The sequence below is a fragment of the Dendrobates tinctorius genome, unplaced genomic scaffold, assembly GCF_039654945.1.
Source record: "Dendrobates tinctorius isolate UK_male_01 unplaced genomic scaffold, ASM3965494v1 ptg000041l, whole genome shotgun sequence".
NCBI lineage: Eukaryota > Metazoa > Chordata > Amphibia > Anura > Dendrobatidae > Dendrobates > Dendrobates tinctorius.
Window position 1 is genome coordinate 5,537,391 of NW_027361709.1, and position 18,545 is coordinate 5,555,935.

The 18,545-nt window shown below is 44.3% G+C and overlaps 1 protein-coding gene across 1 annotated transcript in view; it reads left to right on the forward strand.

Annotated features, from left to right (window-relative positions):
- KBTBD12 (kelch repeat and BTB domain containing 12) overlaps positions 1–18,545 on the forward strand; it is a 54,896-nt gene that overhangs the window by 10,751 nt on the left and 25,600 nt on the right. The window contains exon 4 of the mRNA XM_073575048.1: positions 5,626–5,823. Coding sequence (XP_073431149.1) covers positions 5,626–5,823 — 198 coding nt within the window. The remainder of the gene's footprint in view (positions 1–5,625; positions 5,824–18,545) is intronic.

The following is an 18,545-nucleotide window of genomic DNA, read 5'->3' on the forward strand; positions in this document are numbered from 1 at the left end:
TGATTCTCCACTTTTGGACATCATGTCATTTTTAAGTCCATAATTTCGCACTGATCAGTTTCTTAATATATCCTTATAACAATCGGAGCTCGGTTTTTCTTATTCAGAGCTGCATAGTCAAAGCTACAGAATATAATATGATGACTGCTTACAGCTGTCTCTAGAGGGAGCTCTGGAGCTTAGTGCAGACTGGTTTATTCCAGAGTTCATGCTCCCTCTAGTGGTGGCTGCAGATAGTGCTGAAAATTAGGAAAATAATTATATATTAATCAAATGTATCAACACAGACTATTGGACCTGTTCACACTGGAAGCAAAGTTGACATCCACTTTAAAACTAAAGACCCCCTTGTGAATAGATTAGGAGCATCCAACCTCAATAACCAGTTGGTCGACCCGGATAGACCAGAGAAGTCCAATCTTGTGGCTGTCTAGCTGTTGAGAGACTACAACTCTCAGCTGGTGTTTCTAAAGGCATGCCAGGAATAGTCGTTTTACAACAGCTAGAAAGTGACAGATTGGAGGAAGACGTCCCAGATAAGGTCGACTAAATTACATCTCCTCTCATCCATGGCGGTTTTCGATATCATAAAGGGTTATTTCCATCTGATGCATTTCTGCCATAAATGTAGGATAAATGTGAGTCCCACTTAACTTGAGAAGCTGTCAGTGGAGAAGAAGCTGTGTATGGGAGTTCTGAAGTGGAATGGCAATGGAGAGGAGGCAGCACAAATCCATTCATTGATTTATAGATGCTAAGCAATTTTCAGAACTCCTATACAAATGAACAAAGACAGTCACCTGTCCACTGGTGGTAGCATACAATCGACTCCATTCTTGAGATAAGACCAACATATAGCAATGTACTGGATGAGAATAATACCTTAAAGGGAATCTGTCACTCGCCATAAATATGTGAAATCTTTACGTGGTGCAAATGCCGCTGTTCTTCTGAATCCGACAATATTTTTCTTTTCTTCCTGCGCCTCACCGTTCCTCAGATATGGCCTGCTCTGCATAGTATGTAAATTTAGTGGGTGTGGTCCTAAACTTCCTTATATGGACATGTTCTTAGCCACACCCAGATTTATTTGCAGGAAATATGAGGCCATATCTCAGCAACGGAGAGGCGCAGGAAGAAAAGAAAAACATCGCCGGATTCAGGAGAACAGCGGTATTTCTGCCAGGTAAAAATAATTACATATTTACAGTTTCTTTATATCATTGTGATAGATAATTATGAAAAAACACTGTGACTTTTCTTCCAATCACCTCTTTATGATCTCAGCTTGGAATAGAGCCTACTGTTTTCACATTTCCTGGCAATCTTCTTCCCCTCGTTACCTAAAAACATGACCTCCGACCACCCTTCCTCCTTTTGCCCCTCTGACAACTTTTACAACTCTACAGTATGTCACGCCATTTTCATCAGATCTTATCTTCTGTTTTCTATTTATAAAAAAACCCATCCGGCCCAATTTCATAAAAAAAAAAACTTGCAATGCGGTGATGATGAATTCTGTTTCCCAGAAGATTCTAAAAAAAAACCACCCAAAACAAGAACACAGAGATGATTTTTGCATAAGTAAGACAATTGGGCTTTAATTGAGTCTATTTGGAGAACCAGAAGTTTGCTTTACAAAAAAGAAAAACGAAAAAGAAAAAAGAAATTTCGTCTGTTTCCACCAAAGGAAGTGATACGGACGGAGAACAAGGAGGCTTTGATCCGCCGCCTTCGAGTAATAGGATTTCTTTATCAATAGGCGTCTTTCACCTTTTAATTCAGCCGTTATGAGGATTACAGGGCGGGAGACAATAGGGGTCTTGTTTAGATTTTTAAAAAATGTCATGAGAATTTGCTTTTTTTTCTTTTGCCCCCTTTTTCTTTTTACGAGGTCTTTGCAAACCTCAATGTGTTTTGTTCTATAGTTAGTAAATAAAATGAAGGGGCCGGGGCCGGGATTTGGGCTGTGAGACGCCTTCATTGTGCACATGCCGTTAAGATGCTCGCTGCCTCCGTTCCTGGGACCCATCCAAGATCCTCTGAATCGGCCTCTCATTAGGCGGACAATGGAGATATTTCCAGTGCATCCTGAGAATAATAATTCCGGACGGAGATGAGGATGAAGATGGAGTCGAGGGCTTCAAAGTTGCAAAACAAACTCAGAAACATCTTGTCACTGGTTTGCAAAGAAATCATGGGAGCCCCGTAGCAGAAGTCCTATTTGGGCCCCACCACAAAAAAACTAATATTCGGCAGAAGAGCATACCTCACAACTTTGCAGCCCTTACAAAGTAATTTTACTCCTATCGAAGCCCCTTAGATACCCCTTTTATGGCCTCCATAAAGTATGATGGCAACAAAACTGCCCCCCAAATACAGCATGATGACCCTACAGTACCCACCTCCGCACAGTATGATACCCCCACAGTGACCCTAACACAGTATGATGGCTCCCACAGTCTCCTGCATACAGTATGATGGCCCCAACACAGCCCTCCATACAGTATAATGGCCCTCCATATAGTATAGTGGCACCGCCATACAGTGACATAGCTCCCAAACAACCCTCAACACTGTATAATGGCCCATACACAATAATGGCCCCCACATAGCCATTCATAGAATCATAGAATCATAGAATCGTAGAGTTGGAAGGGACCTCCTGGGCCATCTGGTCCAACCCCCTGCTCAAAGCAGGATTCGTTAAATCATCCCAGTCAGATGTCTGTCCAGCCTCTGTTTAAAGACATCCATTGAAGGAGAACTCACCACTTCTCGTGGCAGCTTGTTCCACTCATTGATCACTCTAACTGTCAAAAAGTTTTTTCTAATATCTAATCTGTGTCTCCTCCCATTCAGTTTGATCCCATTGCTTCTAGTCTTTCCTTGTGCAAATGAGAATAAAGATGATCCTTCTACAATGTGACAGCCCTTGAGATATTTGTAGACAGCTATTAAGTCTCCTCTCAGTCTTCTCTTTTGCAAACTAAACAATCCCAAATCCTGCAACCTTTCCTCATAAGACAGGGTTTGCAGACCGGTCACCATTCTGGTTGCTCTTTTCTGAACTTGCTCCAGCTTGTTGATGTCTTTTTTAAAATGTGGTGCCCAAAACTGGACACAATATTCCAGATGAGGTCTGACCAAAGAGGAGTAGAGGGAAATAATGACTTCACGTGATCTAGACTGTATGCTTCTGTTAATACATCCTAGAATTGCATTTGCTTTTTTTGCTGCTGCATCACACTGTTGACTCATATTATACTATATTCAAATAGTATAATTGTCCCCACTAGAGTTGAGCGACTTTGGTCGGATTGGGTTTCATGAAACAAAATTTGTTTCAGATGAAACTGGTCCGACTAGGGCAAAAAAAAAGTCGGAGTTTCGTCCGAAACCCGACCCCAATGCAAGTCAATGGGGAATAAAAGTCGGCATTGAGCGGATGACATTCATCCACTAAATGCCGACTTTTATTTCCCATTGACTTGCATTGGGGTCGGGTTTCGGGCGAAACTCCAACTTTTTTTTTGCCCTAGTCGGACCAGTTTCATCTGAAACAAATTTTGTTTCATGAAACCCAATCCGACCAAAGTCGCTCAACTCTAGTCCCCACATAGCCATCCAAATAGTATAATGGCCCCCACATAGCCCTCCAAATAGTATAATGGCCCCCACATAGCCCTCTAAATAGTATAATGGGCGTGGACCCCCACATAGCTCTCCAAATAGTATAATGGACCCCACATAGCCCTCTAAATAGTATAATGGACCCCACATAGCCCTCTAAATAGTATAATGGACCCCACATAGCCCTCTAAATAGTATAATGGCCCCCACATAGCCCTCTAACTAGTATAATGGGCGTGGATCCCCACATAGCTCTCCAAATAGTATAATGGACCCCACACAGCCCTCTAAATAGTATAATGGCCCCCACATAGCCCTCCAAATAGTATAATGGGCGTGGATCCCCACATAGCTCTCCAAATAGTATAATGGACCCCACATAGCCCTCTAAATAGAATAGGGCCACATAGCCCTCTAAATAGAATAATGGACCCCACATAGCCCTCTAAATAGTATAATGGCCCCCACATAGCCCTCTAAATAGTATAATGGGCGTGGATCCCCACATAGCTCTCCAAATAGTATAATGGACCCCACATAGCCCTCTAAGTAGTATAATGGCCCCACATAGCCCTCCAAATAGTATAATGGGCGTGGATCCCCACATAGCTCTCCAAATAGTATAATGGACCCCACATAGCCCTCCAAATAGTATAATGGGCGTGGATCCCCACATAGCTCTCCAAATAGTATAATGGACCCCACATAGCCCTCTAAGTAGTATAATGGCCCCCACATAGCCCTCCAAATAGTATAATGGGCGTGGATCCCCACATAGCTCTCCAAATAGTGTAATGGACCCCACATAGCCCTCTAAGTAGTATAATGGCCCCCACATAGCCCTCTAAATAGTATAATGGGTATGGATCCCCACATAGCACTCCAAATAGTATAATGGACCCCACATAGCCCTCTAAATAGTATAATGGACCCCACATAGCTCTCCAAATAGTATAATGGACCCCACATAGCCCTCTAAATAGTATAATGGCCCCCACATAGCCCTCTAAATAGTATAATGGGTGTGGATCCCCACATAGAATCATAGAATCATAGAATCGTAGAGTTGGAAGGGACCTCCTGGGCCATCTGGTCCAACCCCCTGCTCAAAGCAGGTTTCGCTAAATCATCCCAGTCAGATGTCTGTCCAGCCTCTGTTTGAAGACTTCCATTGAAGGAGAACTCACCACTTCTCGTGGCAGCCTATTCCACTCATTGATCACTCTAACTGTCAAAAAGTTTTTTCTAATATCTAATCTGTTATCTCTCTAATCTGTTATCTCTCTCTCTATTAGCTCTCCAAATAGTATAATGGACCCCACATAGCCTTCTAAATAGTATAATGGGCATGGATGCCCACATAGCTCTCCAAATAGTATAATGGAACCCAAAATAGCTTGGCGCTGACATCAGGCCCCTCGGACTGATGGGCCCCCCTAGTGGATACGTGGTCTGATGCTATTAGCGGCATACCATTGGCTCCATGTTATCAGCAGTTTTATCCTGCGGAGAGGCTGACTTGTAGCGTTCTTTCATTAGATAACTGGGCTGAGTTGTAATACCTGAAGTGTCCCATTCAAAAGAGTGGCGCTGTTTTCTGAAGCAAGCAGCCAGGTTTTTCTCACCTCATACAACCTAATGGATTACTAATATGACACGGAAATTAAGTAGGTATAGTGATCGTAAGGGCACAGGAGCTCTGCCTGCACCATCACATCTCCAGACATTAGCAGCAGGGATCAGAAACAAGTCAGATCCCCACCATGTAAAGCTGTCAATGCTGACCATGGCATGTTAGTGATTGAGAGAGGGAGCGGCCCCCACTATCTTACTATCCCCCATTCCTCATGACCGCAGGGTGCTGATAGGCTGCTAGTGTGGACAAAAACTAAAAAAAAACAAAACAGCGCCACCCCTGACGACAGGCTGCTCATGGTACTGCAGCTCCGCCACATTCTCTTTATGTTAGGTCACACATTGCGTCCCCTGCAGGTGGCATCGGCTGCATCGGTCCGGACAAAGGACAAGCCCGAAAGTGTCTGGATGCCGTGGAGATATATAATGTAGATGGGAATTTCTGGAGAGAAGGTCCTGCTATGCCTTACCCGCTCCTCACCCTGAGAAGTCACGCCAGCAGCGCCGGAGCCGTAGATGGGAAGCTGTATGTTTGTGGAGGGTATCGTGGAGCAGGTAGGAGATTTCTTAAATTAGCGATGTAAAAGCCTCAACACTGTCATAAATTGGTCCAAAATTCTAAATATGGATGTAGCCGTCCGAGCCTTAATTTTCTAATACATTGCTCCAAATCCTCTGCGGTGACAAAGGGTTAAATGATGAACGTCAGGCTGCCTGCAGCCACCACTAGAGGGAGCTGGACTTCATGAGTATACAGTAAACTCCTAAGCTCCCCCTAGTGGTGGCTCCAAATAAACTGCAAAAAAATGGATAAAGTTTAAAGGGTAAATTCACTTTAAAATTAAAAGAGACAGTGAGGAGGGAAGGGGGCACTGAAATGACACATTTGTAACATATATACCGTAAGTACGGTAATAGAAATATTGTACTATACCTGTATAGAGACACGGCCCTCTCCCTCTGCCTCCCTTCCATTGCATGGTGTGGATTTTCCCTTTAAGTCGAGCCACTTGTGCGAGCTCCAGAGCTTTCATGGATCTGGGGATTTAGGAATAATACCCTGAAATAATCATTTTTGTGCGTTTTTGTTGTGAGTGGCAGGTCTATTATTCTGCGCTGAACGAGTGAACTTTGTCAGGGGTTCATGAACTTTTACAATTGTATTGTAATTTTACAGACGCCGAGAGACAAAAAAAAGAAAAAAAAAAAATCTGCATACCGCTCACCCCACATCCATAACTGTCGCTCATTATAAAATTATTACTTTTGCAAATATTTATGCATAAAACAATAAATAAAGCAACTTTTCACATAAACCTGATGAAAAATCTGTCATCGTTTTGGGTTCACAGCTCCTTTGTAAAATTGGATTTCACGGGTGTAAAATCTTTTGCAATCTTTATGATCGAATGCACACAAAAAAAAAACTGCGGTGTATACAGCTGCTATGCAAGTCTATGTGTCTCCATGGTTACAGGCTACAATCAAACCCTGCGTAGTCTGCTGCTGCCATCTATTGTTTAGGTTCCGCTTGGTAATTAAAAAAAAAAATGTAAAAGAAGAAGGGGGTCAGATCGTAAACAGTATAAGTATGGGATCTGACTACGGAGGGTTTGTTTGTAGTCTGTCATCATGACAACACATAAGTCTGCATGGTAGCTGTGTACGCAAAACGATAGATTTCTTTTTTTTTCATTTTAGCAGAAGACAATTTATCAAATGGGAAATAATCCTGTGCTTTTAAGCAAATCATCCACATAATATTAAAAATGCATGAGGACTACTACACTCACTCGGCTCCATTCATTCTCAATTATTAATCACCGTAATGGACACAATCATCCTGCTGTCGCTTGTGTTTTAGTTTTATTTGTCCTCCAATAATCCTTACACTTCTGGAAATTCTGATATGAAGCTTCACCTCCATGAAAGAGATTAAATCTGCTCTTCTCATCCTGCACATGCTGATAAAATTACGCTGTAATCCCTTGCTCTGCGCTGCACCGCTCTGCGCTGCACCGCTCTGCGCTGCACCGCTCTGCACCGCTCTGCTGTGATCATATCGGGGGGGATTGAAGGACGTGCAGGGATCTGGCATAACGTTATATGTGTCTACATGGGAGCAGGTGATGCCTCCGTGCTATTAAAGGAGTGTTAAAGGAGAACTCCAGCCAATACGGATGTGAGATTGTTGCAGTTGTTCCAATAAATAAGATTTTAAGGGGCTTGATTACTTTTGTAAAAACCAAATTTTTCTCCAATGCATCTCAGAGATTAAAACTCTCCTCCCATTTGTGTATACAGCTCTCATGCAGACCCGCGGTGGTGGCCAAAAGCTTTGAGATTGAACCAAACTTTGCTGATTCTGTGTCTTTAGATCTTTTAGTCGGATGTTTCTTTGGTTACTTTTATAAACATTTCAGAACTTTTTACACTTTTATTGACAAATACATAAAGATTCTGTAAAGCCCCAATATTCCAAGCGCTGCCCCTTATTCTCCCGACTCCTGCCCTCCCTCCGGCAGCTGGATATCGGCTTAGGGGCAGATCCTGACTGATGGTCGCCCCTTCTTGTCTCATCAAAGATCGGAGGTAATCCCAATTTCTGGGTTTTTCTTTGTCCTCCCACTTTTTGGGACTGAACACAGGTTTTCAATAAGATTGCAATCTGGGGAATTTCCTGACCCAAAATGTTAATGTTTTGCTCACTGAGCCACTTTGTCACTTTTCCTTGTCACCTGGTCTCCATCATGGAGGAAAAAGTATCATCACCACATTGTTCTGAATGATGGAAGAAGTTGCTCCAAAGATGAATAGATCCCATTCTAAATACATGACCATGTTATTAGGCAAAATTGTTAGGGAGCCCACCATGAATGAGAAGCCCCCATACAATGTGAGTGACCCCCTCCATGGATGAGAAGTCCCCACACATTGTGAGTGACCCCTCCATGGATGAGAAGTCCCCACACATTGAGTGACCCCTCCATGGATGAGAAGCCCCCACACATTGTGAGTGACCCCCTCCATGGATGAAAAGTCACCACACATTGTGAGTGACCCCCTCCATGGATGAGAAGTCCCCACACATTGTGAGTGATCCCCTCCATGGATGAGAAGCACCCACACATTGTGAGTGATCCCCTCCATGGATGAGAAGCCCCCACACATTGTCAGTGATCCCCTCCATGGATGAGAAGCCCCCACACATTGTGATTGACCCCTCCATGGATGAGAAGCCCCCGCACATTGTGAGTGATCCCCTTCATGGATGAGAAGCCCCCACACATTGTGATTGACCCCTCCATGGATGAGAAGCCTCCACACATTGTGATTGACCCCTCCATGGATGAGAAGTCCCCACACATTGTGAGTGATCCCCTCCATGGATGAGAAGCACCCACACATTGTGAGTGATCCCCTCCATGGATGAGAAGCCCCCACACATTGTGAGTGACCCCCTCCATGGATGAGAAGCCCCCACACATTGTGATTGACCCCTCCATGGATGAGAAGCCCCCGCACACTGTGAGTGATCCCCTTCATGGATGAGAAGCCCCCACACATTGTGATTGACCCCTCCATGGATGAGAAGCCCCCACACATTGTGATTGATCCCCTCCATGGATGAGAAGTCCCCACACATTGTGAGTGACCTCTCCATGGATGAGAAGCACCCACACATTGTGAGTGGCCCCCTCCATGGATGACAAGCCCCCGCACATTGTGAGTGATCCCCTTCATGGATGAGAAGCCCCCACACATTGTGATTGACCCCTCCATGGATGAGAAGCCCCCACACATTGTGAGTGATCCCCTCCATGGATGAGAAGCCCCCACACATTGTGAGTGACCTCTCCATGGATGAGAAGCCCCCACACATTGTGAGTGACCCCCTCCATGGATGAGAAGCCCCCACACATTGTGAGTGATCCCCTCCATGGATGAGAAGCCCCCACACATTGTGAGTGACCTCTCCATGGATGAGAAGCCCCCACACATTGTGAGTGATCCCCTCCATGGATGAGAAGCCCCCACACATTGTGAGTGACCCCTCCATGGATGAGAAGCCCCCACACATTGTGAGTGATCCCCTCCATGGATGAGAAGCCCCCACACATTGTGAGTGACCTCTCCATGGATGAGAAGCCCCCACACATTGTGAGTGACCTCTCCATGGATGAGAAGCCCCCACACATTGTGATTGACCCCTCCATGGATGAGAAGCCCCCGCACATTGTGAGTGACCCCTCCATGGATGAGAAGCCCCCACACATTGTGAGTGACCCCCTCCATGGATGAGAAGCCCCCACACATTGTGAGTGACCCCTCCATGGATGAGAAGCCCCCACACATTGTGAGTGACCCCCTCCATGGATGAGAAGCCCCCGCACATTGTGAGTGATCCCCTCCATGGATGAGAAGCCCCCACACATTGTGATTGACCCCTCCATGGATGAGAAGTCCCCACACATTGTGAGTGACCCCTCCATGGATGAGGGACCCCCACACATTGTGAGTGACCCCTCCATGGATGAGAAGCTCCCACACATTGTGAGTGACTCCCTTCATGGAGGGGGTCACTCACAATGTGTGGGGGCTTCTCATCCATGGAGGGGGTCACTCACAATGTGTGGGGGCTTCTCATCCATGGAGGGGATCACTCACAATGTGTGGGGGCTTCTCATCCATGGAGGGGGTCACTCACAATGTGTGGGGGCTTCTCATCCATGGAGGGGATCACTCACAATGTGCGGGGGCTTCTCATCCATGGAGGGGGTCACTCAAAATGTGTGGGAGCTTTTCATCCATGGAGGGGCTCACTCAAAATGTGTGGAACTTTTCATCCATGGAGGGGCTCACTCAAAATGTGTGGAACTTTTCATCCATGGAGGGGCTCACTCAAAATGTGTGGGGGCTTCTCATCCATGGAGGGGCTCACTCACAATGTGTGGGGTCTTCTCATCCATGGAGGGGGGTCACTCACAATGTGTGGGGGCTTCTCATCCATGGAGGGGATCACTCACAATGTGTGGGGGCTTCTCATCCATGGAGGGGATCACTCACAATGTGCGGGGTCTTCTCATCTATGGAGGGGATCACTCACAATGTGCGGGTGCTTCTCATCCATGGAGGGGGTCACTCAAAATGTGTGGAACTTTTCATCCATGGAGGGGGTCACTCACAATGTGTGGGAGCTTCTCATCCATGGAGGGGATCACTCACAATGTGCGGGGGCTTCTCATCCATGGAGGGGGTCACTCAAAATGTGTGGAACTTTTCATCCATGGAGGGGATCACTCACAATGTGTGGGGGCTTCTCATCCATGGAGGGGATCACTCACAATGTGTGGGGGCTTCTCATCCATGGAGGGGATCACTCACAATGTGTGGGGTCTTCTCATCCATGGAGGGGGCTCACTCACAATGTGTGGAGGCTCCTCATCCATGGAGGGGATCACTCACAATGTGCGGGGGCTTCTCATCCATGGAGGGGGTCACTCACAATGTGTGGGGGCTTCTCATCCATGGAGGGGCTCACTCACAATGTGCGGGGGCTTCTCATCCATGGAGGGGGTCACTCACAATGTGTGGGGGCTTCTCATCCATGGAGGGGCTCACTCACAATGTGTGGGGGCTTCTCATCCATGGAGGGGTCACTCACAATGTGTGGGGGCTTCTCATCCATGGAGGGGATCACTCACAATGTGTGGGGGCTTCTCATCCATGGAGGGGTCACTCACAATGTGTGGGGGCTTCTCATCCATGGAGGGGATCACTCACAATGTGCGGGGACTTCTCATCCATGGAGGGGGGTCACTCACAATGTGTGGGGGCTTCTCATCCATGGAGGGGTCACTCACAATGTGTGGGGACTTCTCATCCATGGAGGGGTCACTCACAATGTGTGGGAGCTTTTCATCCATGGAGGGGTCACTCACAATGTGTGGGGACTTCTCATCCATGGAGGGGTCACTCACAATGTGTGGGAGCTTTTCATCCATGGAGGGGTCACTCACAATGTGCGGGGACTTCTCATCCATGGAGGGGGGTCACTCACAATGTGTGGGGGCTTCTCATCCATGGAGGGGTCACTCACAATGTGTGGGGACTTCTCATCCATGGAGGGGTCACTCACAATGTGTGGGAGCTTTTCATCCATGGAGGGGTCACTCACAATGTGTGGGGGCTTCTCATCCAAGAAGGGGCTCACTCACAATTTTGCAGAACACGGCCATGAATAAAGAATGGGATCTAATCATCCCCCAAAATAAACTTCTCCCAATCAATGATCCAGGAGTAACATGGTGTTGATGCTTTTTCCCCACGATGGAGACAAGGTCACAAGGTGAAAGTAGCAACTAATTGGCTCAGTGAACAAAACATTGACATTTGGGGTCTGTGACCAGGAAACTCCCCACTGAGATACCCTGGTCAGGCCCAAAAAAGAGAGAGGACAAAGAAAAACACAGAAATTGTGATACCCTCCGAGCTCTGATGAGACAAGAATCGGTGGCCATTGTCAGGATCGGCCCATAAGCCGATATCCAGGTGTCGGGCAGAAGTCTGAAGAATAAGGGGAAACATTGAGGCGTCACAGACACTTCAAGGACTTGCCACTAAAAGTGTAAAAACTTAATTTTATAATTGTACTTCAATGACGATAAAAACGTCCGACTAAAGGTGGAAAAAAAAGTGAAAAGACAAAATATGAAAACCATATACTGTATGTATACACAAAATGCTGTGGGATGTGTTAGAAATGGATTGCAAAAGTGTTCACAACCTTTACATTCTACTATGCAGTCTAAAGTGACAGTCCCTTGGAGAGATGTAAACCGGAGAGACCACACACTAGAGAAGGATCTGAAGGGGTCACGTGGGCTTGTTCTTCTATAGAGAAGGGGGTCTTCCTCCTCCGGGGTTACCTCCTGGCGTGAAGCAGAGCCCCCTCTCTTCCATATACACTGCAGATCCCAATTATAACATAAGAATGGAGGGCTGCAGGGCAGTCGGGGGTTAATCTCCCTCTCAGAGAAGCCATTATGTGAAAGAGACAAAGGAGCGTTATTGAGATCACTCTATAGTAGGACGGGCGACTACATTTAATAGGGTGTAAAGACTTTCAGGCACTCGCACTCTCAGGAGAAGCGACGTTTTATGTATTTGTCATTCTAGGGATTTTTTTTTGTTAAATCATCTAAAATTTGATTTACAAGAGATTGTAACAATCCTAATATCCAAATCCGATTATTAGCGAATAATATTTCAGACTTTTATCCGTCTAAGTCTCTCGTGTGCTGGAGCAGCATAAACGCTGTGTGTGAATACGCACATCCCGGCGGTGGCAGCATTTCCACATCCAAACATCTGGTTGCTGCTCTGGATGTAACTGGAGTAACAAGGAAATGAGAGTAATAAAGAAAAATATGTTTGATAATTAATGTGCGATATGGACATACATGATAATGCTGAACAAAAAAAATCTAAACAAAATAATGTTTTCCTTTAAATCTGAACGTCTTCTACTGGTTTAATTACTTTCTGCCAGAAAGTCATTACTTCTATACTGCTGACAGTCAGCAAGTCATTTAATGGACGGTCTCCAATGTAAATAAACTGCGCTGATACAGTAATTCTATTTAATTGATGCCTTCATACCTCTTAATAATTTATCTGCTCCTGTCTGTACAGACTGCACTTCCATCACTTCCTTCTACAATACATTACAAGTAAAGAAATACTACAAAACTGCTCCTAAGCATAATACTGCCCATATCTACAAGAATACAACTACTATAAGGCCCCTTTAATATGTCAGTGTCTCCGGTACGAGTGGTGACAGTTTTCTCACATACCGGAGATACTGACACACGTAGACCCATTCAAATGAATGGGTCTATGGACATGTCAGCGTGTTTTCACGGACTGTGTGTCCATGTGCAAAACACACACACGTCCATTTTCACCCGGACACACGGGACGCAAAACGTGTCGCACACGTGCACAGAGAGAACAGTGCGTACTGTCCTCCGTGTGCACGGACAGCCGCCGGGGAAGTAGCGCTACTGTAAGCCGCTGTTCCCCGGCAGCTAGTGCTGAACGCAGCTGTCATTATTCTCTCCTGCTCTGCCGGCGAGCAGGGGAGACTGAATGAAAGCCAAACCCGACGTGAGGTCCCCCTGTGTTTTTAAACCAACCCCGAAAAACTCACAGGGGCAGCCTGCTATTTTCAGGCTGGTAAGGGGCCATGTATATGCCCACCCCCCAGCCTAAAAAAAGCAGCCCGCAGCTGCCCAGAAAAGGCGCATCTATTAGATGCGCCAATTCGGGATCTTTGCCCGGTTCTTCCCACTTGCCCTGTAGGGGTGACAAGTGGGGTAATGGGGGGTTAATGTCACCTTCCTATTGTAAGGTGACATTAAGACCGGTTTAGTAATGGAGAAGTGTCAATAAGATACCTGTCTGTTACTAATCCTATAGTAAGTAAAGGGTTAAATAAACACAGACAGTAAGAATAAAGTCTTTTAATGAAATCAAACACCACACAGTTTTGCCATCTTTATTATTTTGCTACTCCAAGCAACGCCCTAGATCTCTTGTAATAAAATTTAAAATAATAAACCAACAATATACCATACCTGTCCGGCATTCAGTTCCATGCCGTAGTCCATATCTGGGGAAAGTACAGTTTACAACTGGAGCGGTGCTAATGCGACCATCCCGGCTGTAAACTACTGGTGAATGAATGAGAACCAGCGGGTGCAGGCTCAGTGACTAGCGGTGACGTCACTGAGTCTGTGCTCACTGCCGGCATGAACTCCTGTGACCTCAGGATGTGGGAATATGTAAGTGATGAGGTCACGGCAGTTTAAGCTCTGTCATAGTGACCTCATCACTTGCATACTCCCACGGTCCTGAGGTCACAGCAGGTCAGTTTTTCATTCATTCATTCTCCTCTGCTTGCGCAGATCGCGGCAGAGCAGGGGAGGATGGATGAAAGCCGCGTTCAGCACCTGCTGCTAGGGAACAGCGCTTACAATAGCGCTTGTTCCCCGGTGGCTGTCCATGTGGCACTGATGCGGCACACGGGTGGCACACGGTTGCCACGTGTGCCGCACGTAGTACACACATGGACACAGATATCTCCGGTACCGGAAATATCAGGACATGTGAAACCGACCTAATACTGCTCCTATGTACAAGAATATAACTACTATAATACTGTCCCTATGTACAAGAATATAACTACTATAATACTGCCCCTATGTACAAGAATATAACTGCTATAATACTGCTCCTATGTACAAGGATATAACTACTATAATACTGCTCCTATGTACAAGGATATAACTACTATAATACTGCCCCTATGTACAAGAATATAACTACTATAATACTACCCCTATGTACAAGAATATAACTACTATAATACTGCCCCTATGTACAAGAATATAACCACTATAATACTCCTATATACAAGAATATAACTACTATAATACTGCCCCCTATGTACAAGAATATAACTACTATAATACTGCCCCTATGTACAAGAATATAACCACTATAATACTCCTATATACAAGAATATAACTACTATAATACTGCCCCCATGTACAAGAATATAACTACTATAATACTGCTCCTATGTACAAGAATATAACTATTATAATACTGCCCCCTATGTACAAGAATATAACCACTATAATACTGCCCCTATGTACAAGGATATAACTACTATAATACTGCCCCTATGTACAAGAATATAACTATTATAATACTGCCCCCTACGTACAATAATATAACCACTATAATACTGCCCCCTATGTACAAGGATATAGCTACTATAATACTGCTCCTATGTACAAGGATATAACTACTATAATACTGCCCCTATGTACAAGAATATAACTGCTATAATACTGCTCCTATGTACAAGAATATAACTATTATAATACTGCCCCTATGTACAAGAATATAACCACTATAATACTGCCCCTATGTACAAGAATATAACTACTATAATACTGCTCCTATGTACAAGAATATAACTATTATAATACTGCCCCCTATGTACAAGAATATAACCACTATAATACTGCCCCTATGTACAAGGATATAACTACTATAATACTGCTCCTATGTGCAAGGATATAACTACTAGAATACTGCTCCTATGTACAAGAATATAACTACTATAATACTGCCCCTATGTACAAGAATATAACTACTATAATACTGCCCCTATGTACAAGAATATAACTACTATAATACTGCCCCTATGTACAAGAATATAACCACTATAATACTCCTATATACAAGAATATAACTACTATAATACTGCCCCCTATGTACAAGAATATAACTACTATAATACTGCTCCCTATGTACAAGAATATAACCACTATAATACTCCTATATACAAGAATATAACTACTATAATACTGCCCCCTATCTACAAGAATATAACTACTATAATACTGATCCTATGTACAGGAATATAACTATTATAATACTGCCCCCTATGTACAAGAATATAACCACTATAATACTGCCCCTATGTACAAGGATATAACTACTATAATACTGCCCCTATGTACAAGAATATAACTACTATAATACTGCCCCTATGTACAAGAATATAACTACTATAATACTGCCCCTATGTACAAGAATATAACTGCTATAATACTGCTCCTATGTACAAGGATATAACTACTATAATACTGCTCCTATGTCCAAGGATATAACTACTATAATACTGCCCCTATGTACAAGAATATAACTACTATAATACTGCCCCTATGTACAAGAATATAACTGCTATAATACTGCTCCTATGTACAAGGATATAACTACTATAATACTGCTCCTATGTCCAAGGATATAACTACTATAATACTGCCCCTATGTACAAGAATATAACTGCTATAATACTGCTCCTATGTACAAGGATATAACTACTATAATACTGCTCCTATGTCCAAGGATATAACTACTATAATACTGCCCCTATGTACAAGAATATAACTACTATAATACTGCCCCTATGTACAAGAATATAACTACTATAATACTGCCCCTATGTACAAGAATATAACTACTATAATACTGCTCCCTATGTACAAGAATATAACCACTATAATACTGCCCCTATGTACAAGAATATAACTACTATAACACTGCTCCTATATACAAGAATATAACTACTATAATACTGCCCCCTATGTACAAGAATATAACTACTATAATACTGATCCTATGTACAGGAATATAACTATTATAATACTGCCCCTATGTACAAGAATATAACTACTATAATACTGCTCCCTATGTACAAGAATATAACTACTATAATACTGCCCCTATGTACAAGAATATAACTACTATAACACTGCTCCTATATACAAGAATATAACTACTATAATACTGCCCCCTATGTACAAGAATATAACTACTATAATACTGATCCTATGTACAGGAATATAACTATTGTAATACTGCCATGTATCAAAGTACTTCTGGCAGTTATAACATGGATGTTAGACAGGGCAGGAGACAGGTAAGACATTTATATACATCTACTCCTGGTACAATCGGAGTACAACAAATATATACCATATGCATTTGTGTAATTTATATCCTGGCCGCTGCATTCACACACATCCACCGCCCTGGCATTAACTCTCTACACTCCATCCACATTGGCCCCTCGCTTCTTTCCTCTCCTATGTATAGCACTCACGCTCTTTTCACATTGTTAAATTGCACAGATCCAGGCAGTCCCACCATTCAACATCAGAGACGCTCTCACAAATCACTTAACCATCTGCTCACTCTTTCTATCCTCCTTCTCCTAGTCGCAGGAGACATTGCTCCCAACCCTGGTCCCCCATGTTATAGAAAGTCAAACCCCCCCACTGCTACACTCAGAAACCCCTCTAATCTTATTAATATTCCCTGCATGCCATCTGTCTCTCTTAATTGTGCACTTTGGAATTCTCGCTCAGTGTGTAACAAACTCTCCTTCATTCATGACTTCTTCCTTTCTAATTCTCTTAACCTCCTGGCTCTTACTGAAACCTGGATCCAGCAGTCAGACACTACCGCTGCTGCTGCTCTTTCATACGGGGGGCTACACTTCTCTCATACCCCAAGATCAGACAATAGAGCAGGTGGAGGCGTTGGTCTGCTCCTATCACCAAAATGTACCTTTCAGGTTATCCCTCAAGTACCCTCACTTGTCTTCCCTTCTTTTGAGGTCCATGCCGTCAGACTCTACACCCCCTTCTCCATGCGAGTGGCGGTGGTGTATCGTCCTCCCGGCCCCTCCCATCAGTTCCTGGATCATTTTGCCACTTGGCTTCCACATTTTCTCTCCTGTGACATCCCTACCCTCATCATGGGAGATTTCAACATCCCCATTGCTCTTCCCCTCTCCCCATCTGCTACTCACCTTTTATCTCTAACCTCCTCTTTTTGCCTTTCGCAGCTTACTAATTCTCCAACGCATGAAGACGGGAACTCCCTCGACTTGGTCTTCTCTCGGCTTTGTGCAGTGGATGATTTTGCAAACTCCCCTCTCCCGCTCTCTGACCACAATCTTCTTTCATTCTCTATAAAGAACTGCCAGGCTGCTCAGGTCACCCCCACTGTCCAGACTTATAGAAACATACAGGCCATTAACACCCAAAAACTTCTGAAGAACTTGCAGTCTTCATTGGCCCCTATCTCCTCCCTCTCATGTCCTGATTCTGCATTGAAGCATTACAATGAAACACTTCAAAGTGCCCTGGATGAATTTGCACCCCCTATAAATAGAACACCACAACACAGACGGCGACAACCCTGGCACACGGTGCAAACACGTTTCCTGCAGCGGTGCTCCAGGTGCGCCGAACGTCTGTGGAGAAAATCCAATCTACACGAAGATTTCATCCATTTTAAGTTTATGCTTAGAACATACAACACTGCCCTTCACCTCTCCAAACAAACCTATTTCAACACCCTCATCACCTCACTTTCCAATAACCCGAAACGTCTCTTTGACACTTTTCATTCTCTACTCAATCCAAGAGTATAGGCCCCAACCACGGAGCTCCGAGCTGACGATCTGGCCAATTACTTCAAAGAAAAAATTGACCAGATCCGACAGGAAATTATCTCCCAATCCCCTCATACCATGCACTGTCCTCCCTCCCCCACTGCATCTAACTCACTCTCTGATTTTGAACCAGTCACAGAAGAAGAAGTAAGCAGGCTCCTTGCATCTTCTC